Source organism: Saccostrea cucullata, unplaced genomic scaffold, assembly GCF_032062105.1.
Source record: "Saccostrea cucullata isolate Sc308-1 unplaced genomic scaffold, CSIRO_AGI_Scuc_v1 ctg406, whole genome shotgun sequence".
Lineage (NCBI taxonomy): Eukaryota > Metazoa > Mollusca > Bivalvia > Ostreida > Ostreidae > Saccostrea > Saccostrea cuccullata.
In genome coordinates this window covers 766,458-787,356 of record NW_026930103.1, presented here as the reverse complement: position 1 = coordinate 787,356, position 20,899 = coordinate 766,458, and the positions used below count along the sequence as shown (strand labels likewise).

At 33.5% G+C, this 20,899-nt stretch overlaps 2 protein-coding genes across 2 annotated transcripts in view; one reads left to right on the top strand and one right to left on the bottom strand.

The window, feature by feature from the left end:
• Positions 1-2,114: 2,114 nt before the first annotated feature.
• Positions 2,115-6,298, bottom strand: LOC134282924 (uncharacterized). Its single transcript, XM_062765351.1, has 13 exons — positions 6,233-6,298; positions 5,621-5,686; positions 5,228-5,452; positions 5,046-5,113; positions 4,563-4,683; positions 4,398-4,462; positions 4,083-4,251; positions 3,544-3,611; positions 3,322-3,433; positions 3,118-3,234; positions 2,535-2,599; positions 2,368-2,407; positions 2,115-2,249 (listed from the first exon to the last, which is right to left on the bottom strand). The coding sequence occupies exons 1-13, from the start codon at positions 6,251-6,253 to the stop codon at positions 2,115-2,117; spliced, it is 1,272 nt and encodes a 423-aa protein (XP_062621335.1). The 5' UTR covers positions 6,254-6,298.
• Positions 6,299-8,611: 2,313 nt separating this feature from the next.
• Positions 8,612-20,899, top strand: part of LOC134282896 (low-density lipoprotein receptor-related protein 6-like) — a 29,333-nt gene continuing 17,045 nt past the window's right edge. The window contains exons 1-4 of the mRNA XM_062765310.1: positions 8,612-8,812; positions 14,743-15,133; positions 19,869-20,275; positions 20,609-20,743. Coding sequence (XP_062621294.1) covers positions 8,767-8,812; positions 14,743-15,133; positions 19,869-20,275; positions 20,609-20,743 — 979 coding nt within the window. The 5' untranslated portion in view covers positions 8,612-8,766. The remainder of the gene's footprint in view (positions 8,813-14,742; positions 15,134-19,868; positions 20,276-20,608; positions 20,744-20,899) is intronic.

Here is a 20,899-nt window from a genome sequence, read left to right as displayed (position 1 = left end):
TTTATATGAGCCAAATCAGTCTTACTTTTAAGTAATACAGTTTTCCATATCATTACACTCCCACAACCAACTCCATAAACGTACCGAGGCAGTTTTCTGTAAATCGTTCATTACGAAGCTTATGCACTCTTAAACTTACAACAGGCTTTGCGATGAACATTATTGCCTAATAACCAGATTGTTCAGCAGTGTGCTGGGGCCATTGATCTGAGATCTTTGAAGTGGACATTTGGGGTGCTGTGGGGTCAGAACAATGGCATGAATAATCCTAAGGCTTTGGCAAGAATTCCAGCATTTTGTAGTCAACTGAAAACGGTTTGCTAGGTATACTGTGCAGTTTAGAGAAGCTAATGTTTTATCAGACGTTATTGTAAAACATTCATGAAAATTACCCAAATCATCGAAGCGACCATGTGTTGCTTATGTCACGTGCGGTCAGCCACATCCTTCCATGCTTGATGGTATTTATATATAACTGTGTTATAGGTTAGATTTGGTGCTTTGTTTACAATTGAAAGCTCTTGCAATTGTATACTGTAGTACACCTGCTTTCAGTTGCCCATTTTCGTTTGTGTGACGCTTTTAAATATCGTCATTGTTTAAAAATAAAACCAGAATCAAAATATCGAGAAGCATAGCTTTTGATAAGCCATATACACTGGAAGGAATTGTATCAGAAACCAACAAATGAAAATTGCTAAAAAACTTTTTTAGCACTTTGCAAAAGCAGGTCTTTTTGTCTGGGAGATTCGTTGAATAGCTGTACAGTTGACAACTCCTTCTGAAAGAATCATTATCTTCTAAACCAAAATTGTATGACAAAAAACTATGTTACATTTTCAGGGTATTGTTCTTATGCATTTTTTTATTTGAAAATTACCAGTATACGAGGACTTATCCAAAAGTTCGTAGAATTTTTATTTATTTTATTTATTTTAAGTGAAATTGGTTGAAAATTTTCCTAATACCAATAAGGTCACACGAGCTTTCTGAAAATGGATAGTTGTGAAACCTGACTTATCTAACTTGAGGTTACGTCGAAGTCTCCCCTGGATTATACAACTATTCCATTTTCAGAAAGCTAGTGTGACCTTATTGGTTATTGGAAAGTGGTGAAATTTTCCAATATTGTTTCATTATGACTCTGTATGATAAATATGCCTGTTGATTACTTTCATCAAATCACGATAAAATTTTAGAAAGAAATTCCACGAACTTTTGGATCAACCCTCGTACATGCAAATATAATGTTCCTAAGTCAAGGTAAGGGTTCTGGTCAAAGTTATAAAGCTGCAACATCCGGAAATTTCAGCCTCCAATCCTTTCTCTCACTCCATACAAAATGAACCATCATTTGTAGATCATTTCTCAGTGACTTACTGGGTATGTATTAAGTATTCCCATAAAAAAAATGATAAATTTAATAAACAAGATATGTTTGTAAAACACTGATGTCCCCGTATGGTGACTTATTGCGAATGTTAAAAGTTTATCAAACAAAAGGTCATGGTCAAAATTGCTAGTATCCTAAAAAGGATTACTCAGTAATGTTTTTACAATAAAACAACTACTACAATTTTTATTATTACATAGGTTTACTGAAAAACCCGTTTATTTTAAGTTCAGGTTTTAGTATAAAATGAAAACTGGAGTTATGATGTAAAGTTACTCCAAATAATTAAAACAGATCTCTTTTCTTTAAATGACAGACTTAAATGAATATACAATACTGATAAAGATAATAAAATCAGTTTTCAAATAAAATAAATTAAACACAAAATTAACGGCGTGTAAACAAGCGTCGCAGCCGACAAAGCAATCCAAACTTGTTCTTTTGCTGAAATGAAACGAAAATTTTATATTATTTACCAGAGCAATTTGCGCAAAAACACAAGAAAAAAAGTTGAGATGTAGTATAAAGGGAATTTTAAGATAACTGAATACAGATAAACTAGTAAAGAAAGTTTCTTTTTCTGTTTGTTTATTTATTTATAATTTTATATATTTGAGTAACATTTATCTTTTACCTTTCAGCTTGTGCTAGTCATTTTACTGTATTTCATCATTCAAAATAAGCTTTTAAATAAGGGGGGAGGGTCTTATCTGAAAGCTTCTTATATCCAAGTGTCTGGGTTACAGAGGACACACTGTACATTATCAGACTGTATAATCTTTACCTTTAGTTTGTATGTCTGTCCGCAGCACACAAATCTTCTCCAGCCTCTCACAGGTAACTCACAATCTGTCTCCTGAGATATAAATAAAACAAAAACGAATTTAATTGATACTCATTCTTGATAATATGCATGTTTTTTGAATGCAATATAAAAGTTATATACTGTATGAAAGATTTAGCTAGGTACGTACCTCGTCATTGGTCAACTCTGTTTCAATAACATTTTGTACGCTGCAAATTAAAAATAAAACCTTTAATTTATATGCAAAAAAGTATTTTTTATGTCTTAAACGCAATTATCCAAAATAACTTTAAAAAAATATATAAAAGATGATTTCTATTAATCGAATGCACAAACCCTGCATTATTGGCTGCGCAAGAGAACAGATCCTCAATGGTTTCCGAGGCCGCCTTGTACACAATCTAAATTTAAGAGAATATCTGTGTAATATACCGGGTATTACAAATTAAATAAATAAAATTAAGCAATTGAGAATTACATATAAGACTATCGGCTTGCCCACCAAAAATGATATAAAAATAATGTAGATTTTTAAATTAAAAAAAAAACGCTTGCGAATATGAAATTAAAATATTGTAAATGATAAGATGACAAAGTTTTGGAATGCATAAAGAAAATTCTTCCGTGGAGATAAAAGTTTTGAGTCAGACCGGTTGGTAAAGCAGAAACAAACTATGTTTTACAGATAATCTAATAAATTACTGTACCTTTTATTTGCGAGAAATTTATTTTCGTATAATTGATCGATACAGTTTACTTGCGAAAAATTTATCATCATGTTTATTTTTATTAGCATAAAAACAATAAAGCAAAATCAAACAGGTTTGAAAATATTGTCTCGCTCATTATTATCAAATATATAACTCGCAAAAGTAGTGTGTCGCGAAAATTTTGTGATCTACAGTGATCTTGTGAATACCTCTTTCCTTGCCCGTTTCTCGGTGTTTATTTGTTTCACTTGGACCCTCATTCTGGCATTATAATCTGTAGATCGCAGCAAGTTCTTTACTTTTTCCTTTGCTTCTCTGTATAACAACTGCCATAGAAAAATATAGTTTATTTGAAATCGTACTTTAAATATTCTTAAAAAAAACAATGTTGAAGTGAATATCAAAATTCAAACCTCCTGAGTTTCTCTTCTCTCGTCCACATACAACTTCCTCGTGAATTGATTCATATCATCAAAAGCTGCCACACAGCCAAGAACCAACATAAGTGCCCGTTCATTTTCAATACTGGAAAAAAGAGCATTCAAATTTTAAAAATATTTTTGAAAATCAAGTTCAACTTTCATACACACTGAAATAAAGATTTATAAGATTTAAGATCTAACTGGGTTACAAACCTTTGCTCGTTAGCAATACATTGCCTGGTAACTGTGTCCAAGACGTCATCAAGAATGCTGCGTGCAATCTAAAACAATAAATCAACAATATCGTATTAGCAACATGATTTGATAATACTTTTCTTTCCCTGTTAAAAATATGATTTTACAGTGCAACTTGTCTAATCCGATTGTTCTGCACTCCGAAATTTGCCTAGAATGATGTAAACTTTTAAGTTTTCCAATAAATTTACATGTATTTGTTTAAAATATTGTCTTATCCAGCGTATTGTCTTATCCGACCAATTTCGGAACTAGTTATGACTTAGACATTGATTAGTCACTAAATCTATTAACTGAACTGAGGTGCCATATCGCAATCTTGGTGGTACGAAAAATATTCCACACTGCTCAATGGCCCTAAGCGCCGAGTAATAGGTCAAAATTTGCAACTCTCAATCGGCAAGAGCTAGGTGGCTTTTCCATATGAGTGAAAAAAATCTCGAGAGGGATGTTAAACAACAACAAACAAACAAGTTCAATTTAATATAAAACCTTACCTCTCCAGATTCCTTGTGTTGGGTTCTCATTTTAAGATGAACATCACTTCCTGTCAGTCCTGTTTTGGACCTTGAAGATTTGGTAACCTCTGAAGCGTTCGCGATGTTTGTCGGATCTTCCATAGTCTCTGTTTTTGTTGTATCGCCATCACCTGTCCCTTCAGTCTTGCTATAAACATATAATATAAATATACGTAAGAATTTTTTTTCCCGATTTTTCACGTACATTTTTCCGCAATACTACCCGGTATATCCATTTAACAATATGTTATATTTTTGTATTAAAGGTCAGTGTATATAAGGGAATGGATAAACCTTGCATTGTTGGCCGCGGAAGAGAATAAATCCTGGACGACTTCTGAGGCTGTTTTGTACATAATCTAAAAATTCAAAAACAATATAAGTATGATATATACTAAACTTTGTACAAATAAAAATATATTTTCAAGTCATACAATGTATCATTCTTATGCATGATACCTGTTGCATTGCCAGTTTCTCGGCCTTCATTTGTTCCATATGCGCCCTCATTCTTCCATCCAATTCTGCAGATCGCTGAAAGTCCACGGTACTCACAACATTACGTTGCTCTTTTGCTTGACTAAAAGGAATTTTAGAAATATAAAGTATAATTATATACTTCGAAATATAAAAAATTAAGATAATTTATTTTTCCCTTAAAATTTAAGACGGAAAATTGCCGATGCGAATTTTTTTTGTCATTATTTATAATAGTTTAAATTAAAAATGCATATTTTGTCATACTTTTTTTATGATATAAGACATAAGCAAACAAAAGTATGTTTCAGATTTTAAAAATTGTACTTTAAAAAGGTATCAAATTTATAACAGATTCAAAAAAAAAACTATGACATCACTGGAAGGTGGAAATATAAACATTTTGCTTTATACTTTTAAGCAATAAAAAGTTGTAATATTTTGATATCTGTATGCGTCCCCTACCTGTGCTCGATAGCAATACATTGTCTGACTACTGTGTCCAAAGCTTCATTAAGGAGGCTGCGTACAGTCTGAATAATAGGAGAAAGATGTCTCTTAACTATTTTATTATTTTTTATTTCCTGGTAAAGAAAATTGTAATTTTTTTGTAAAATTAAAGACTGAAGCAATACATTAACCCCTACCTCTTCATCAGAATCTTTGTGTTGGTTTATCATTCCAACATGAACATCACTTCCCTTCGGAACTTTCTTGGTCCTAGAAGGTTTGATAACCTTTGGCTCCTTCTTGCTGTGTTCTGGATCTTCCATAGCCTTTGCTCTAGTTTCACCGCCATCAGCTGCCTCTTCAGTTCTTCCAGTCTTTGTCTTGCTTCGCCTTCTTCTGCCCTTGGAGGATCGTCTCTTCTGCTATTAAAGTTAAACACGTTGCAACTAATTGGTCTTTGACTATCTAATGATGAGGAAAGAGTTCTGCATTATTCAGTTTTTTTTTCATCAGATACTGGAGAATGTTTAGGTATATTTGTCATGATCCATATGAACTAAACTTTGCCCAATCTCTAACGCCACACATACCTTGTTATCAAGGTCTCTAAGAGACAGCGTGCCATTCTTCAGACATTCTCTCAACTCAACAGAATTCTACAATATAATATTGTTTTCTAAGCTCTTTACCTCAACTAATTACAATTTGTAGAATGAAAAACTTTCTTCGATTGAATTAATGCATACTTTACTCCGAAGTAAAATTAACTGTATGACCATGCTAAACAATATTTACTCCTGGTCTAACAGTTTTCCAGTAAACTTTTAGTAGATTTTTTTACTTCATGCATGTAATTATGACGTAATAATAACGTGACGTCATAGACCGACAATATGAATGATATCAATTGATAAATTATTGGAAATAAAATATCAATAAATCAAAGCTTTAGGTAAGATTATATTGCATCATCACAGTATAGATAGAAGACAATTTAAAACCAAACTTCTGACCCTTATGTACATGTACAATGTGCCCCACCCCAACCCGCCACCTAGTCCGATAATAACTAATAGGTGTATAGTAATTTCAGATACAATGAGATACATCTATTAATTTTCACCCTGACAATTATATTGAGTTTCCATTTCATTTAAACATTCACATGTACGAATTTGACAAAATTAAAAAAAAAATCTTACCTCAAGCGGGTTTGTCGACATCTTTTCAACTAGGATTGTAATGATCAATTCCTTTTTCGTGTTGTCTCTCGTAAACAAATGTTGCTAATAAAGCGTGCTGATTATGACGTCAATGACATTGTGACGCCTTATTGATTGTGATGTCACGTTTTTGTTTCTTCAAAGAATTTGAGATAAAAAAAAATCATTTTACTAATAAGATTTTTGAAACAGGAGGTTAAACATTTCTTCTGATTTCTCTGATACCGGCTAACTTATGGCGAGGGTAAAAGTTTCTCAAATGCCAGTCAAACTCCAAAGGTGAAGGTCAAAAGGTCAAAATTGTTGGTATCCCCCCCAATTTTTTTTTTCTCGCAAGGAATACACCTACGAAATATGAAAGCTTTAGCACTCAGTTATGGCCAAGGTTAATATTTTTTTTTAAGTTGGTCAAACTCTAAGGTCAAAAGGTCCAAAAAAAAAATTACACCCATTGATAGAAAACAGATGTGAAGCATGAAAGTCCAAGCAACTACTCTTCAAGGGGTTAAAGTGCTGATATTTTGTTGGTTTGTTTGTTTGTTTTTGAATCTTTTTTTAGCGTGGGTCAAACTCCAGGGTCAAGAGGTCAAATTTGGTGGTGCCCAACTTCTTTTCAGAAGGGATACACCTGTGAAATGTGAAAGCCATAGCCTCGCCCACTCAAAGGTTATGGGCAAGGTTAAAGTTTTTACGGACAAACAGACTTACGGACGGGCAGGGCAAGAACTATATACCCCTAACTCTTCAATTATGGGGGCATAAAAAAGATCCAGTTATAACAGCAACTTAGGAGGGAAAAAAATCAATACATCAATTGACTGTCGTTAATATTTATAGAGGATGCATTCCATAGTTTTTTGTGTCTGTAAATCTGTTTGTCCGAAAAAATTATTAACCGTGCACATAACTTTTGATAGTTTGGATCTATAGATTTATATTCAGATGCTTAAAATACAAAAAAGAGATAAACACAGGGCAAACATCTTCGAGTCATTCTTATAAAGGACTGTAACTCTTGTAAACCTGATAAAAAGCGTTCACTATGTGTGTATACTAGATTTGATAATGAGATGATTTTTGAAAACCGTCATCATGCATATTTCTTCGACACAAGTTTATGCCATGATCTAGTGGTCTCCTTCTATGATGAAATGCAGCCTCAATTAATTGACGTTTAATTCATTTACAGAATATAGAACATGTAGAATAGAAGCGAATTTTTGTTTATATCCAACTGTGAACAAGCTTTTAAAAGTCAAAATTCCAAACCAATAGAACTTTGAAAACAATTTTATAGTAAAACTAAATTTTCATAATTTGTAAGAATTTAAATTTTAAAGGAAATTGCAAATTTTTAAGCAAATACGCGAAATTATAAAATAATTGATGTCCAAAATTGTGACTTAATTAATTAAATCTGTTGAACTCAGTTTATGGTTTCAGGTCCTCCTGCATGGTCTCCATCTATAACAAAATACAGCCCCCCCCCCCCCCCCCCGGGTTAAGGTTGTTCCTCACATGTCTGTTAATATACTTATTGATAATGAATAATTAATTAATTTAATGACTTAACTTTATTAATTTTCCACATGTTCTAAATTATAAGATTATTTTCTGAGTATTTTCTTATATTTTTCTTCCAAAACATTTACAAGGGAAATCTTAGATTTCCTAAAAAGGCGAAGAACCATGCATCTTATGCATGTTATGTAATATTGATAATAGCAAATGATAAAATATGTAATATTTAATTTTAAGAAATCAATGTTTAAAAAAAAATGCCCCGTGATAATTAAATGCAGGCATCTATATGTATTGTATAATACTGATAGGACGTATTCTTAGTTAACTAATTAAGGTGAGAAGTGCATGTATGATATTGTGGTATGATGTCCACTATGTGTTACTCAATTTTATTCTTGAAAGGGAAAATACTGCTTTTTTATTTAAAAAGTTAAAAAAAAAGAAAAGAAATAAAAGAACGAGGGATATTTCTTTTTTTTTCTAAATAGTATTGTAATTTAGAGAAAGACAAAGGAGTAGCAGCTAGACACTTTTATCCCAGATAAATTTGTAATACTTTTTTTTTGACAGATGCCTAAATTTCATGCCATAAAGGTCAAGAGGTATTGCGCCTGAAAAATTAAACACTCGAATTGTAATCAAAACTTTTTTGTTCTTTCTCAATAGCGAACATGTGTAAGAAGGAGAAAATCATTATTTCAACGCTTTCTCTTTCTTATTTCGATACCTATATATATCTCCAATACTTATTTTCTTTAGAAAATGTAAACAAATTAATCTTGACCGAATCACGGGCACCTGTCAAGCGCATTAATAATGCGATGAAAATAGTTCCACAACTTTTTTGTAATGGCCGGGATGATTGAACGAGAAATATGTAAGGGCTACCAAAAACTAGAAAGTCTTGCACCTCATTTAAAGCTTATTGATGTCTGCTTCAAATCATCTCTGGACTGTCAGACTTTGGTCTGGCGTTAGGGATTCAGAAAATGTTATTTATATTGGTCTTTCTTGGAGTAATTTTCACAAGTTCAGGTGAGTTTATTGCATGACCTAGATTTCTTCATGGTTTTATTACAGTGTAAACATGTGACAAACTACTTTTTGAATTTTCTGACAACAAAAAATATGACTATAAACTTTATTCAAACTTATTGGGTGGATATTTTGATCGAATCACCTGTAATTCTTAAAATGCGAAAAAATATAAAGCATGTTTTTTATTTGATGATAATGGTCCGCCATGTTGAAAGAAGTTATTGTGAGAGAATATGACCCATATTTTTGTTTAAAATGCCAGACACTGTAAATTAACTTGTTTTGTGGGCATTAAAAGAGTGAAAATATGCCCCATTAAGATTACACACCTTATTCAGGTGGACAAGGCGCCGGAGGTATAGAGAAAACTCGAATTTACTCTGTCAAATGTGACCAATAAGCATTTGAAGGGGTTGTTTAAAAAAAAGTATGTTATTTTTCACTGAGGTGAAACATGGTATTTAGAGAAATGAAGCTGATTATGCAGCAAATACATAAAGCATGTTAAGCACATAGTATTTTAAAAGAAAAGATGTAAAAGCATTACTTATAGTATTTGGCTAGACTAATACGTAATATCGCGAGTACCAACGAGAACCTCGCAGTTATCTAACTTACTACCGCTCTTTTGCGGGGGAGTCGAGAAAGGTCTAAATTTCTGGGGCACATGGCACTTTTTACAGTAGTGACAATCGAACTGATTCGAACAATTTAATGCCGAAAGCACAATGTTTTGCCAGATATTGTCCAAATAGTAGATTGTCAAATGAGGGAAGTTTATTTTATCTGCTTAAAAATGTGACGATTTACAATGAATATTTAATGAGAAGAGTCCGCTTCGTTAAAAATGTCGTTTGAAATGTAAAAATTTAGGATTGGCTCCTCTCAAAAAATTATTAGGATGGTTCAGCGATTGTTTAGCAAGGCATTCCACCAGGATTTTTTACTTATCTGTCCTTATAGATTCTACAATGATCGATCTTGCATTGTATTCAATAGCACATTTGCCCTTAGTCAACAGACGTTTCCTACCTCCATTGCGAAAGAGTTCCGCTAAGTTAAGTAATCGCGATATCAAGTATTAACATTGATTGTGTTGATAAAGGTTATTAATTGTTATGTGTTTTATGTCACATATTTATTCATTGAAATACTGGTACTGTTTTATAGTAAATTTATTTATAAATTAAAAAAATAAGAAAAAATATACCTCTATACAGATACTAAAACATTTTCATGTGGTTACGTTCCATTCATAACTCAGACTATATTCCGTCACTGATGGCAACGCAATATCAGATTTTATGTAAAAATGTAAACTCAAGTTAAAAAAAAAATACATGATCCATGAGTCTTACTTGGTTTGAATGGTTACATTTTATGAACATTATTAAGTAAAACAGTTAGATATTCTCATAAATTTAAATGAAACCATAATTTCAATACACATCTGCGAGACCAACTTGATACATGCTCAGTTGGAAAGATATTTTGCCATTTGCAAGAGAAATAGAGAAACATGCTTTAATAATAGTATTTTAGAGTATTTCCTTTAATGCTAAAAAGATTTTAAATTTATTTCTAAAGTCAACTGATTCAAGGACTCCTTTAAAAATATCATTATTGCAAAGACAATCACTGATTAGTGATGGCCTGATATTTACAAAGTAAGAGAAGTCCATCTGTTTGACATAATTTGTTTTAGTATGTTTTGTCCAAATGAATACAACTTTAGATTTTTTAATAACCATTTGGCCACAATGAAGATTTCATCAACACACCAGCTATTAAACGCTTTGATTAAAATGTCTGAATTGACACTGGTTTTAATTAGAGGATGGCTGCTGCTTCTAAACACACTAACATTTAGGGATTTGGTCAGATTTAAGTTCTTTATGCAGGGAGTACTGTAAACCAACTTTTATTTGCATGCGAGAAATTTTTGCGTAGTTCGCAAGAGTCTTGTCATCGCAAAATATTTGTCACCGTGAACCAGTCCTTAAAGTCTCTGTGACTATTAACAACAGATCCAAAAAAGGCTTGATTGTGAAAATTAATTGTTGTGAACTAGTTTTCCCCTGGTAAATTGTGAAATAAAGTCATCGTGAATAAAAGTTGGTTTACAGTGTATAAATTATTAATATAAAGCACTTCAAAAAAAAAAAAATAAGGACAGGAAGAATTGATTCAGTGTTTTTCTGAGACAACTTACATAAGAAAAATTAGAAACAACTATATTGTACTATTGTACTTGTTCTCTGCCTACATCGTGAACAGTAGCATGTTTAGTAATCCATGCATATATGTAGATGTTATCTCAAAATGCTTGTTGTGTTTATTTTGCATTATAGATATTTGTTATAAGTATCCCCCTTATTTAGTGTCCTGGGCACATATAATATTGCTTTAAATAAGAGAGTTTTTGGTAGCCATGTTGATAACGAAATAACAATGATGAAATTAAAGAAACTGATTGTTAAATTCAATTTTATGCCTTAACCGTCCATCAAAAGTTTAGTTCAGTAAAATGAATTGTCTTAGATTGTGTCAATCACTCTTTATATGCTTAGACACAGGTCAATAGAATGGTCAATTTCATGGAACATGTACAAATTTTCAATCAGTTTTGTATATAGATATGATGGTTTTGTAAACTCTGATGGAAACCATAACTGGTACAAGTTAACATGTTAATAAAGCATAAAGGGTCCATTATTCTCAGACAAGCAATATCCAGGGGTGCTTATGGGAGTAGGGTGCTAAAAAGGAAGAATACGGTAATACATTCATTAAAGTGTAGCATATCAGTTACAATATTTTTAAGCATAGTAAAATGAAGAAGAGATGGAACTGTATAGTAAAAAATCAGATAAACTGTAGGTTGTTTTTATTATGAAATGTACACAAATAAGGACAAACAATGGAAGAAAAACTCCTCTTTATTGATTTTGAAAGCTGTTTTGACACAAATCAGATTAGCAGCCCCGTACAAAAAGCCTATAGTATTTGAGCCCTGCCACAACTTAGTGTCAAAGACTGTCATGACATAATAAAAATTTTTAAAATCTGTGGATTTATCCGTATTGAGCAATTTAAGTTTAAGAGTTTTAGACTGACAGAAAGGAGTTAGATCCAATTTTGTGCTCAAATTGCACCTATAATGCCTGGTTATTAAATCAGAACGGAAAATGATTGATTTGTTTATATTCACTATTTTCTGTTCCGTCCGTTTTTTTTTCTGAAACAATTTTCAAAATGCTACTCCTCCTACAGTTTTGTTGATTTTATATAACTTGGCACACAAGTAGACTACACTAAGATTAATTCTGTGTATCGGTTTTTGATTTCGATGAACAGTGTTGCCGTGGTTACTAAAAATAGAAATTTCTGTGAAATTCTTTCAAATTGCTACTTCTCCTACAGTTTTGGTCTGATTTCAATATAACTTGGCACACAAGTAGACTACACTAAGATACATAATTCTGTGTATCGGTTTTTGATTTCGTGAACAGTGTTGCCGTGGTTACTAAAAATAGAAATTTCTGTGAAATGGTTTCAAAATGCTACTTCTCCTACAGTTTTGGTCTGATTTCAATATAACTTGGCACACAAGTAAACCACACTAAGATACATAATTCTATATATCGGTTTTTGATTTCGATGAACGTTGTTGCGGTGGTTACTGAAAATATTTGCTTTCAAAATGCTGTTTTATTGATTTCAATGGCACACAAGTAGTTACATAATTCTATGTAAATTGTTGCTGGTTACTGTAGAAATTTCTGTGATTTTTCAAAATGCTACTCCTTCTACAGTTTTGGTCTGATTTCAATATAACTTGACACACAAGTAGAACACACTATACATAAATCTATTTATCAGTTTCTGATTTCGATGAACTGTGTTGACGTGCTTCTAAAAATAGAAATTTCTGTGAAATTCTTTCAAAATGCTACTCCTCCTACAGTTTTGGTCTGATTTCAATGTCACTTGGCACACAAGTAGACTACACTAAGATACATAATTCTATATATTGGTTTTTGATTTCGATGAACGGTGTTGCTGTGGTTACTGAAAATAGAAATTTCTGTGAAATTATTTCAAAAAGCTACACCTCCTACAGTTTTGGTCTGATTTCAATATAACTTGGCACACAAGTAGACTACACTAAGGTACATAATTCTTTGTATAGTTTTTCACTTCAATGAACGGTGTTGCCACGGTTACTAAAAATAGAAATTTCTGTTTAATACTCTCAAAATGCTACTCCAAATACAGTTTTAGTCTGATTATAATGTAATGTGGCATGCAAGTAGACTACACTAAAACATAAAGAGACTTAATCAAGGATCATTTTTCTATTAATTGCTGTTGAAAAGTTTCAATTCCCAACTGCCTAAGTACTTTTCTCTTCTTTTGCTATAAGTACAAACCAGTAGAGCTTCAGTCTCGACAGAGACTTCTGGTTTTAATTCCTTATTTCTTCATGTTCTTGATTTATAGAATAAGTTATTCTTTATTTGGGGCAGTTAGGGTTATTTTACTAGTTACAATGAAGTCATAGATTGATTTGCATTATCATGATTATGGAGCATAAATTGTGCTCACTGTATTTGCTGCAGTGTATCGTATGTATTTAGAAATTCTTTATTCATTTATGATACAGGGGTTAGAGTATATATTACTAGATGCTTAATTGTACACGCAAGACCACTATGACAAGTGTAATGTACACCATGTACATAGGAATCATTTTATAAGAATGTAATATTTTAACTTTACAGGAAAGGCATGTGAAATGATAAACTGCTTGGCTGTTAATTTTAGTACATGTATATTGGACTAAGAAACCTCTTTGTGCAAACCTATGGGTCAAAACAGTCATCTAAGGAAGCCAAAGCAAAAATTCCCTATGGCAGGCCTAATCCCTGTCTTGAGATGCTGCAGGTTCTAGATAAAAAAAAAAGTGCAGCATGTTTTCCAAGGGGAGGGGGTCCCGTCTAACTAAATTGATTCTGATAGCTGTTACGTAAGACTTGTCAGTGTTACAAAAAGCACGAGCTGAGGAAGAGGCAAAAACTGAAGGGAAAGTGATCACTCATTGATTATCGTAATCCAATTTATTACAGACTGTCCTAAAAATAGCTTGGTTTGAGCTGTGATATATTGCTAAGGAAAATGAAATGGAATCTATGGGAAATCTTTAAAGAGATAAAAATGAAATAACAAATGTTTCTGCTATGATATATTGTAAAGTACAGAACTTTTTTGTTTAACGTTTGAGAAAAAAAAGTTTAAAAAATTGTATAATGTATGTGTGGAAGGGAAGGGTTCAACATCTTGTTAGAATTAAAATGTGAGACACCACGCACACAAAGTTATGTAACCAATAATCATTTTGTACTTGGTCCAAAAAATTAAATCCCATTCATCTACTTCCAGGGTAGGATATTTGACAAGATGAACATGATGAATGCCTGAAATAGTTTTTATCTTAGAAACATGATTCAATTCTATAGGAGAAAAAAAGTTTTATTCTTGTGTAATTGTTAGTAGTTTGCTATTGTACAAGATACATAGCATCTCATTTCTTCTGATTTATGCGGCTTTGGAAGAAATTTGATTTACGTAATATTTTATTGTGAGAGAAAAGAAAGTTTATTTAATACTATATTTTAACTTGATCAGTAACTGTTGAATAGTGTACATAAGTATGAAATATTAATGAATGGTACTGCCTTGTTTATTTTAAAGATGATTTGTGATTGCTGGTACAAATGCACTAAATTTCATGAATGATTGGGGTCTTTGGTGTTTTTGACTTCTAACGTTAAGGGAAGGGTGGAAGTAATGTTCTTGTCATGATTTTAAGTTCAACATAGCATATTTTTGATTAAAAACTGACTCCATCTCTTTTTGTTTTTCAGCTAAACCATTATTATTACTTGCAAACCGTGCCGATGTACAACTTATTGACGCCGCCTATAGCGCCAATACCACCATTGTCCAGAGTGGTTTGGAAGATGCGGCCGCCCTAGACTTCTGCTTCAAAGACAAATCAGTGTTCTGGACGGACGTCAGTCTGGCCAGAATCAAAAGGACGCAGATCGACCGGCCAAAATACAGCGAGGATGTCATAGTCTCAGGACTGGTGTCACCGGATGGTCTGGCCTGTGACTGGATCGCAGATAAATTGTATTGGGCAGACTCGGAAACCAATCGTATCGAAGTCAGCAGCTTGAATGGAAGCTACCGAAGTGTTCTTTTCTGGGAAGAACTGGATCAGCCTCGTGCCATTGCTTTGGACCCTCTCTCTGGGTAAAGATAATTATGAATTATGTCACTGTTGCTTTATACTATTCCAAAGGCAAGGGTTCTAAGAGAAGAAAATGGCATGTCAGTAAGCAAGTTTAGTGACAGTAAATTCCTGTAAAAATGTCTTTTTTTTGTTAAGGAAATAGAAGATTGTTCACACATTTTCTCTTTATAGACAATCATTGTGAAGAAAAATGAATGATTGAACAGGATTATGAATTTAAGAAATGCAGACCTCACTTAAAAATGATAAGAGAAAGTAGCTTTTTCCCCCAAATCCGAAAGATTACCCACTGCAAGCTGTTCAGAGCAATCAGGTCAAAGGTCAAACTGACTAGAGAGAAAAAGGCTCTTTGTTTTTGGCCTGGGAGGAGAGTTTTTATCATGTTCATCAGTGGTAGAAGTTTTCTGAGTAAATTTTACGTTGTTGACTTAGGGTTTACTACTGAATGGAAGGTTTGTCTACATCAGTTTTTTTGCTGTAGACATAGTGGATATGCAGATTACTGCAAATTATTGGCAATGCATTGGTATATATTAGAATATGTAAACATAATGTAATCTGAATGATAATTTTAAAGAATAAAAACCCTAAACATTATTTCCCATTAAAAACACCTATTCAAAAATGTCAGGAACACCTGCATTTTGTATTACAGAGAGAGAAAAAAACGAACATTTTTTCTGACAGGAATGTTATCTTTGAAATTTACAGCATGCCATATATTTCAGTCTCCAACAATGTGTGCATGAATAATGATTTTTGTCAGTTTAGAGAAGGGTCATTGATTGGCAAAATAGTTCACATAGCTGAAATGTGGGATTTTCTTGGTTTAAAGGAGGTCATCCTGTCAACATCAAAGGCCCCCAGATGATTAGGGGCAGTTAATTAAAAGTGGGACACAAGACATCCTGAATGAGTCTAAAAAAGAGGTGACTGCAATTGACTTTAGAACAGGCCATTCCTTTGACACTAATTGTACTCTGAAGTGCTAGGTACCTAGGTTATTTGATTCATTTAATTCTAAAGGAGGTAGAGTAGAGTGCCAAAAGTAGGGACCATTTGTATTTTTGTTTGTAGATTTTGTTTAACTTTTGCCGTTTTGATGTGTTTAATTTTGCTACGTATTTGATTTTGTATATGATGAATAAGTAATTCATAACTCAAGAAAGAGTTACCTAGGTACTTATGTGTTGCAGTCTGTTAGATAAAATTAAAGATACATATGATTACAAAACTATATTGAACGGTTAAATTACTTTTACATATGTTTTTGTTAGTTCTAACTTAGGTAGCTTTTTCATTTTCTCTTAAAATGATTAAAAAATATTCAGATAGTTTTTTTCAATTTAAAGATACATATTTCATTGAAAGTTATTGTAGAATTGTAAATTATCTTTACTTTTGATATACAGCTGTAGATGGAGTGTCTAAAGGATTCTCTTCTAAATCAAATTAGGGAGTAAAACTTGAGTTTAAATCACTTTAGTTCTTAGGGTTTCCTTTTTGAAAGGAAGGGGAAATCATTACCAATATTTAGAAATGGAATAGGTCATTTGAAATAATTGCCTTTGAAAATTCAAAATAATCTTCTACCACAAAAGCTATAAGAGAATTTATAGGGCAAAAAAATTATGCAGCATTTTAGGGATGAATGAATGACACACATATAAAAGTGTGATAATGACGAAGAAGATTTCCATGATAGTGCAAGTACGTGGTTTTCAACCCCCGAACAAAATTAGGCTAATTTCCTATGTTTGTGTATTGTAGACTGATCTCATTTGTGTCAGATTGTGTACCAAACTGTCAATTGAAAATGAGTAAATAGGTTGATTCTGCGTACACCTGACTGCCTGTACACAAAGAGGGATTCCAGATTGCAGTCGAGGGAAGTTGTTGGTTAGCCAGCCAAGTTGTAGGGTTTTCCTCCGAAATTGATGATTGCTGGTGGCAATGACACAAGAAGGGCTGCCAGAGTAGGGGATTTTTTTTAATGACAAGTGTCAAAACATAAGTGCAGTGCACCCTTCTACGAGGAGCAGGGGCTCGTACGCATCATTTTTCACTGCCATATATACAATTTAGCGGACGTTTGGGGAGACCTTCCAATTGAAGGATTAAATGTCATTTCTAATCGTACTTGGTAGATTTAATATATATATCTTGGTCTCCTGCACAAACTGCCAGTCAGTCACTTAGGACGTTTACTTTTGCATTTGAATGAAGGTGTCATAATACCTGTTGTTTGTTTGGCCATTCATAAGTTATGTGGCCTGACATTCAGGGGTTGTAATGTTTGTTTTTGACTTTTAAATAAGATTCCAAAGTTTATTAGCTAGAAAAAAAAACTCAGATTTCCTGTTTGTCAAATTATGAAATAATTTTTCGATGCATGTTGTTGACATTTTTTAGCTCACCTGAGCCGAAGGCTCAAGTGAGCTTTTCTGATCACATTGTGTCCGTCGTCCGTCCGTCTGTCCGTCTGTCCGTCCGTCTGTCCGTCTGTCTGTCCGTCCGTAAACTTTTCACATTTTCGACTTCTTCTCAAGAACCACTGGACCAATTTTGACCAAACTTGGTACAAAGCATCTTTGGGTGAAGGGGAATTTAAATTGTTAAAATGAAGGGACATATCCCCTCGCAAGGGGAGATAATCAAGAAAAGACAAAAATAGGGTGGGGTCATTAAAAAATCTTCTTCTCAAGAACCACTGGGCCAGAAAAGCTGAAACTTATGTGGGAGCATCCTGGGATAGTGTAGATTCTAAATTGTTCAAATCATAACCCCCGGGGATTGGGCGGGGCCACAATGGGGAATCAAAGTTTTACATAGAAATATATAGGAAAAATCTTTGAAAATCTTCTTTTCAAGAACCACTGGGCCAGAAAAGCTGAAACTTATGTGGAAGCATCCTGGGATAGTGTAGATTCTAAATTGTTCAAATCATAACCCCCGGGGCTTGGGCGGGGCCACAATGGGGAATCAAAGTTTTACATAGAAATATATAGGAAACATCCTTGAAAATCTTCTTCTCAAGAACCACTGTGCCTGAAAAGCTGAAACTTATGTGAAAGCATCCTGGGGTAGTGTAGATTCTAAATTGTTCCAATCATAACCCCCGGGGATTGGGCGGGGCCACAATGGGGAATCAAAGTTTTTCATAGAAATATATAGGAAAAAATTCTTTGAAAATCTTCTTCTCAAGAACCACAGGGCCAGATAAGCTGAAACTTATAATGAAGCATCCTGGGGTAGTGTAGATTTTAACTTATACAAATCACGACCCCCGGGGGTTGGGTGGGGCCACAATGGGGAATCAAAGTTTTACATAGAAATATATAGGAAACATCTTTCAAAATCTTCTTTTCAACAACCACTGTGCCTGAAAAGCTGAAACTTATATGAAAGCATCCTGGGGTAGTGTAGATTCTAAATTGTTCAAATCATGACCCCTGGGGATTGGGCGGGGACACAATGGGGAATTAAAGTTTTACATAGAAATATATAGGAAAAATCTTTGAAAATCTTCTTCTCAAGAACCACAGGGCCAGAAAAGCTGAAACTTATATATGGAAGCATCCCGGGGTAGTGTAGATTTCAAATTGTCTAAATTATGATCAGTGGGGTAGGGTGGGGTCACAATATGTATTACAAGGGGTAAATCTAGTAAAGTACAGAATGGCCAAAGCTTCTCAGGTGAGCGATGTGGCCCATGGGCCTCTTGTTTGCAAAGTGTTTACGGATGTTAGCAATACAGGTTTTCTTTGAGATCAGAATGAAACAAAAAAATCATTTGCAATCATGAGAAAGCGGAGATCAGAGGGTTTAAATAATAAAACTTTGACACACAATTTATAAATGTCCATAGCGGCCGGACTGACAGGTATAGTTATATCTACCTGCACTAAGTAGGTGGGCAGGGCCCCCTACTTCAGGGGCTATCATGGATTTTATGGTCATTTCATGACAGGCAAATAATCATTCTGATGATGTCATATTTGACTGTGTGACCCTAAAGTGTTTCAAGGACACGCTATCACTGCCTCAAGATACCCATAAACACCTTGCCAATTATAAATTATCTGATGACCTGTGTATTTCAGAAGATATTGTGTCAATTTACTGTTAGGTCCTGATTGTAAATATGTTTTACATCAATATTTTGATGATTATGGCAAACTAAACAAATGTGTTAACAGTGTACATTCTGACATATATTAGAAGTGTTCTTTTTACTATTCCTATATCAGTTATAGAGTAATGAAAAACATGTATCTTCATGTCAAAATATTAATAATCAACATGATAAAACAGTAAAATAATTTATAATATACAAAAGTGTGCCTAGAAAGTACGAATTTCAAATCCCCACATGACTATTTATTTTGTTCTGAAAATTTTATTCTTTAATAAGGCCATTTTTCAAAATGAATGTAATTGCCATAGTGCTTGGCTTTTGCGCTCTGTATGCCTGACAGACATAACTCTCCTTATATAAAGAAGCATACTCTGTAATGAAAACTAAATTGAAAGTTACTTGTTTAAATTTATTTGTCACATTGTAGTGTCTATAGTTTATCTCATGTATCTGTAAGTATTATTTAGTTAAAAAATTCATTTATTGGACATATTTCTAACCTAGTTATTATTTATTTGAATTTGATGTTAGGGCCCAGTTTATCTAAATAAAGTCAGTTCAAATATTTATTAATTGTCCATATTAAATTTTTATAGATGGATGTTCTGGACAGACTGGGGAGAGGTTCCAAAGATAGAGCGGGCAGGAATGAACGGGGATCGGACCACACGCTCCATAATCATCAAAGAAAACATCCACTGGCCCAACGGTCTCACTATCGACTACGCTGACCAAAAAATCTACTGGGCAGATGCAAAGCTTCGATACATTGCTAGCTGTGATTACGATGGAAAAAATCGGCGAGAGATAGTAGCAGGAGGGAAGATCTTGTCTCACCCCTTTGCGTTGACGCTGAGCGGTAGGACCCTGTATTGGACGGACTGGCAGAAACGGGCCATTTTTACCTGCGATAAAATTACGGGGAGCAACATTCGACCAGTGATGGAGGACATATACTCCCCGATGGACATCCATGTGTTTAGTGCCAACACACAGCCCAAGAGTGAGTGGAGAGTGTTCATAATACATAAATAAAGAGTCTTGTTTTGTCTCTTATTTATACATGTATTGTAATACTTTTCTTTTATAAATTGGATAATAAAGAAAAAAGTATGAGTCTGGGAGAAATATTTTATTATGAATTCTATTCTTTATAAATTTCATTATGAATTCTATTCTCTATAAATTTCCCTTCCCTTGTAATTAAGTTGCAGAGGTGTAATTTATCTGATGGATCAAGAAAGACAAAAATAATGCAAACTTTTCTTGTTTTTCTTGTTTTTGTAAAATTTATCAAAGAGATGCCTTTGACCAGACTTGATTTGTTTAATTGTAGGACCGGGGACTCATCCCTGTACCGTTAACAATGGAGGCTGTTCTCACCTGTGTCTGATCTCCACCAAGGAACCCTACTACACCTGTGCCTGTCCCACAGGTGTAAGGCTGCTGAACAGTAAAACCTGTGCTAAAGGTATGAATTTTCTCTTTCCCTTTTACAATTTGATAAATTAAATTTAGGAGGGAAATGACTTCTTAGGTACAGAAGTACCGGTACCCTTAATTTACAAATTTCATTCATAAACAGAAAAAAGGTTAATTGACACCTTTATTATGCAGGAAGTCACGT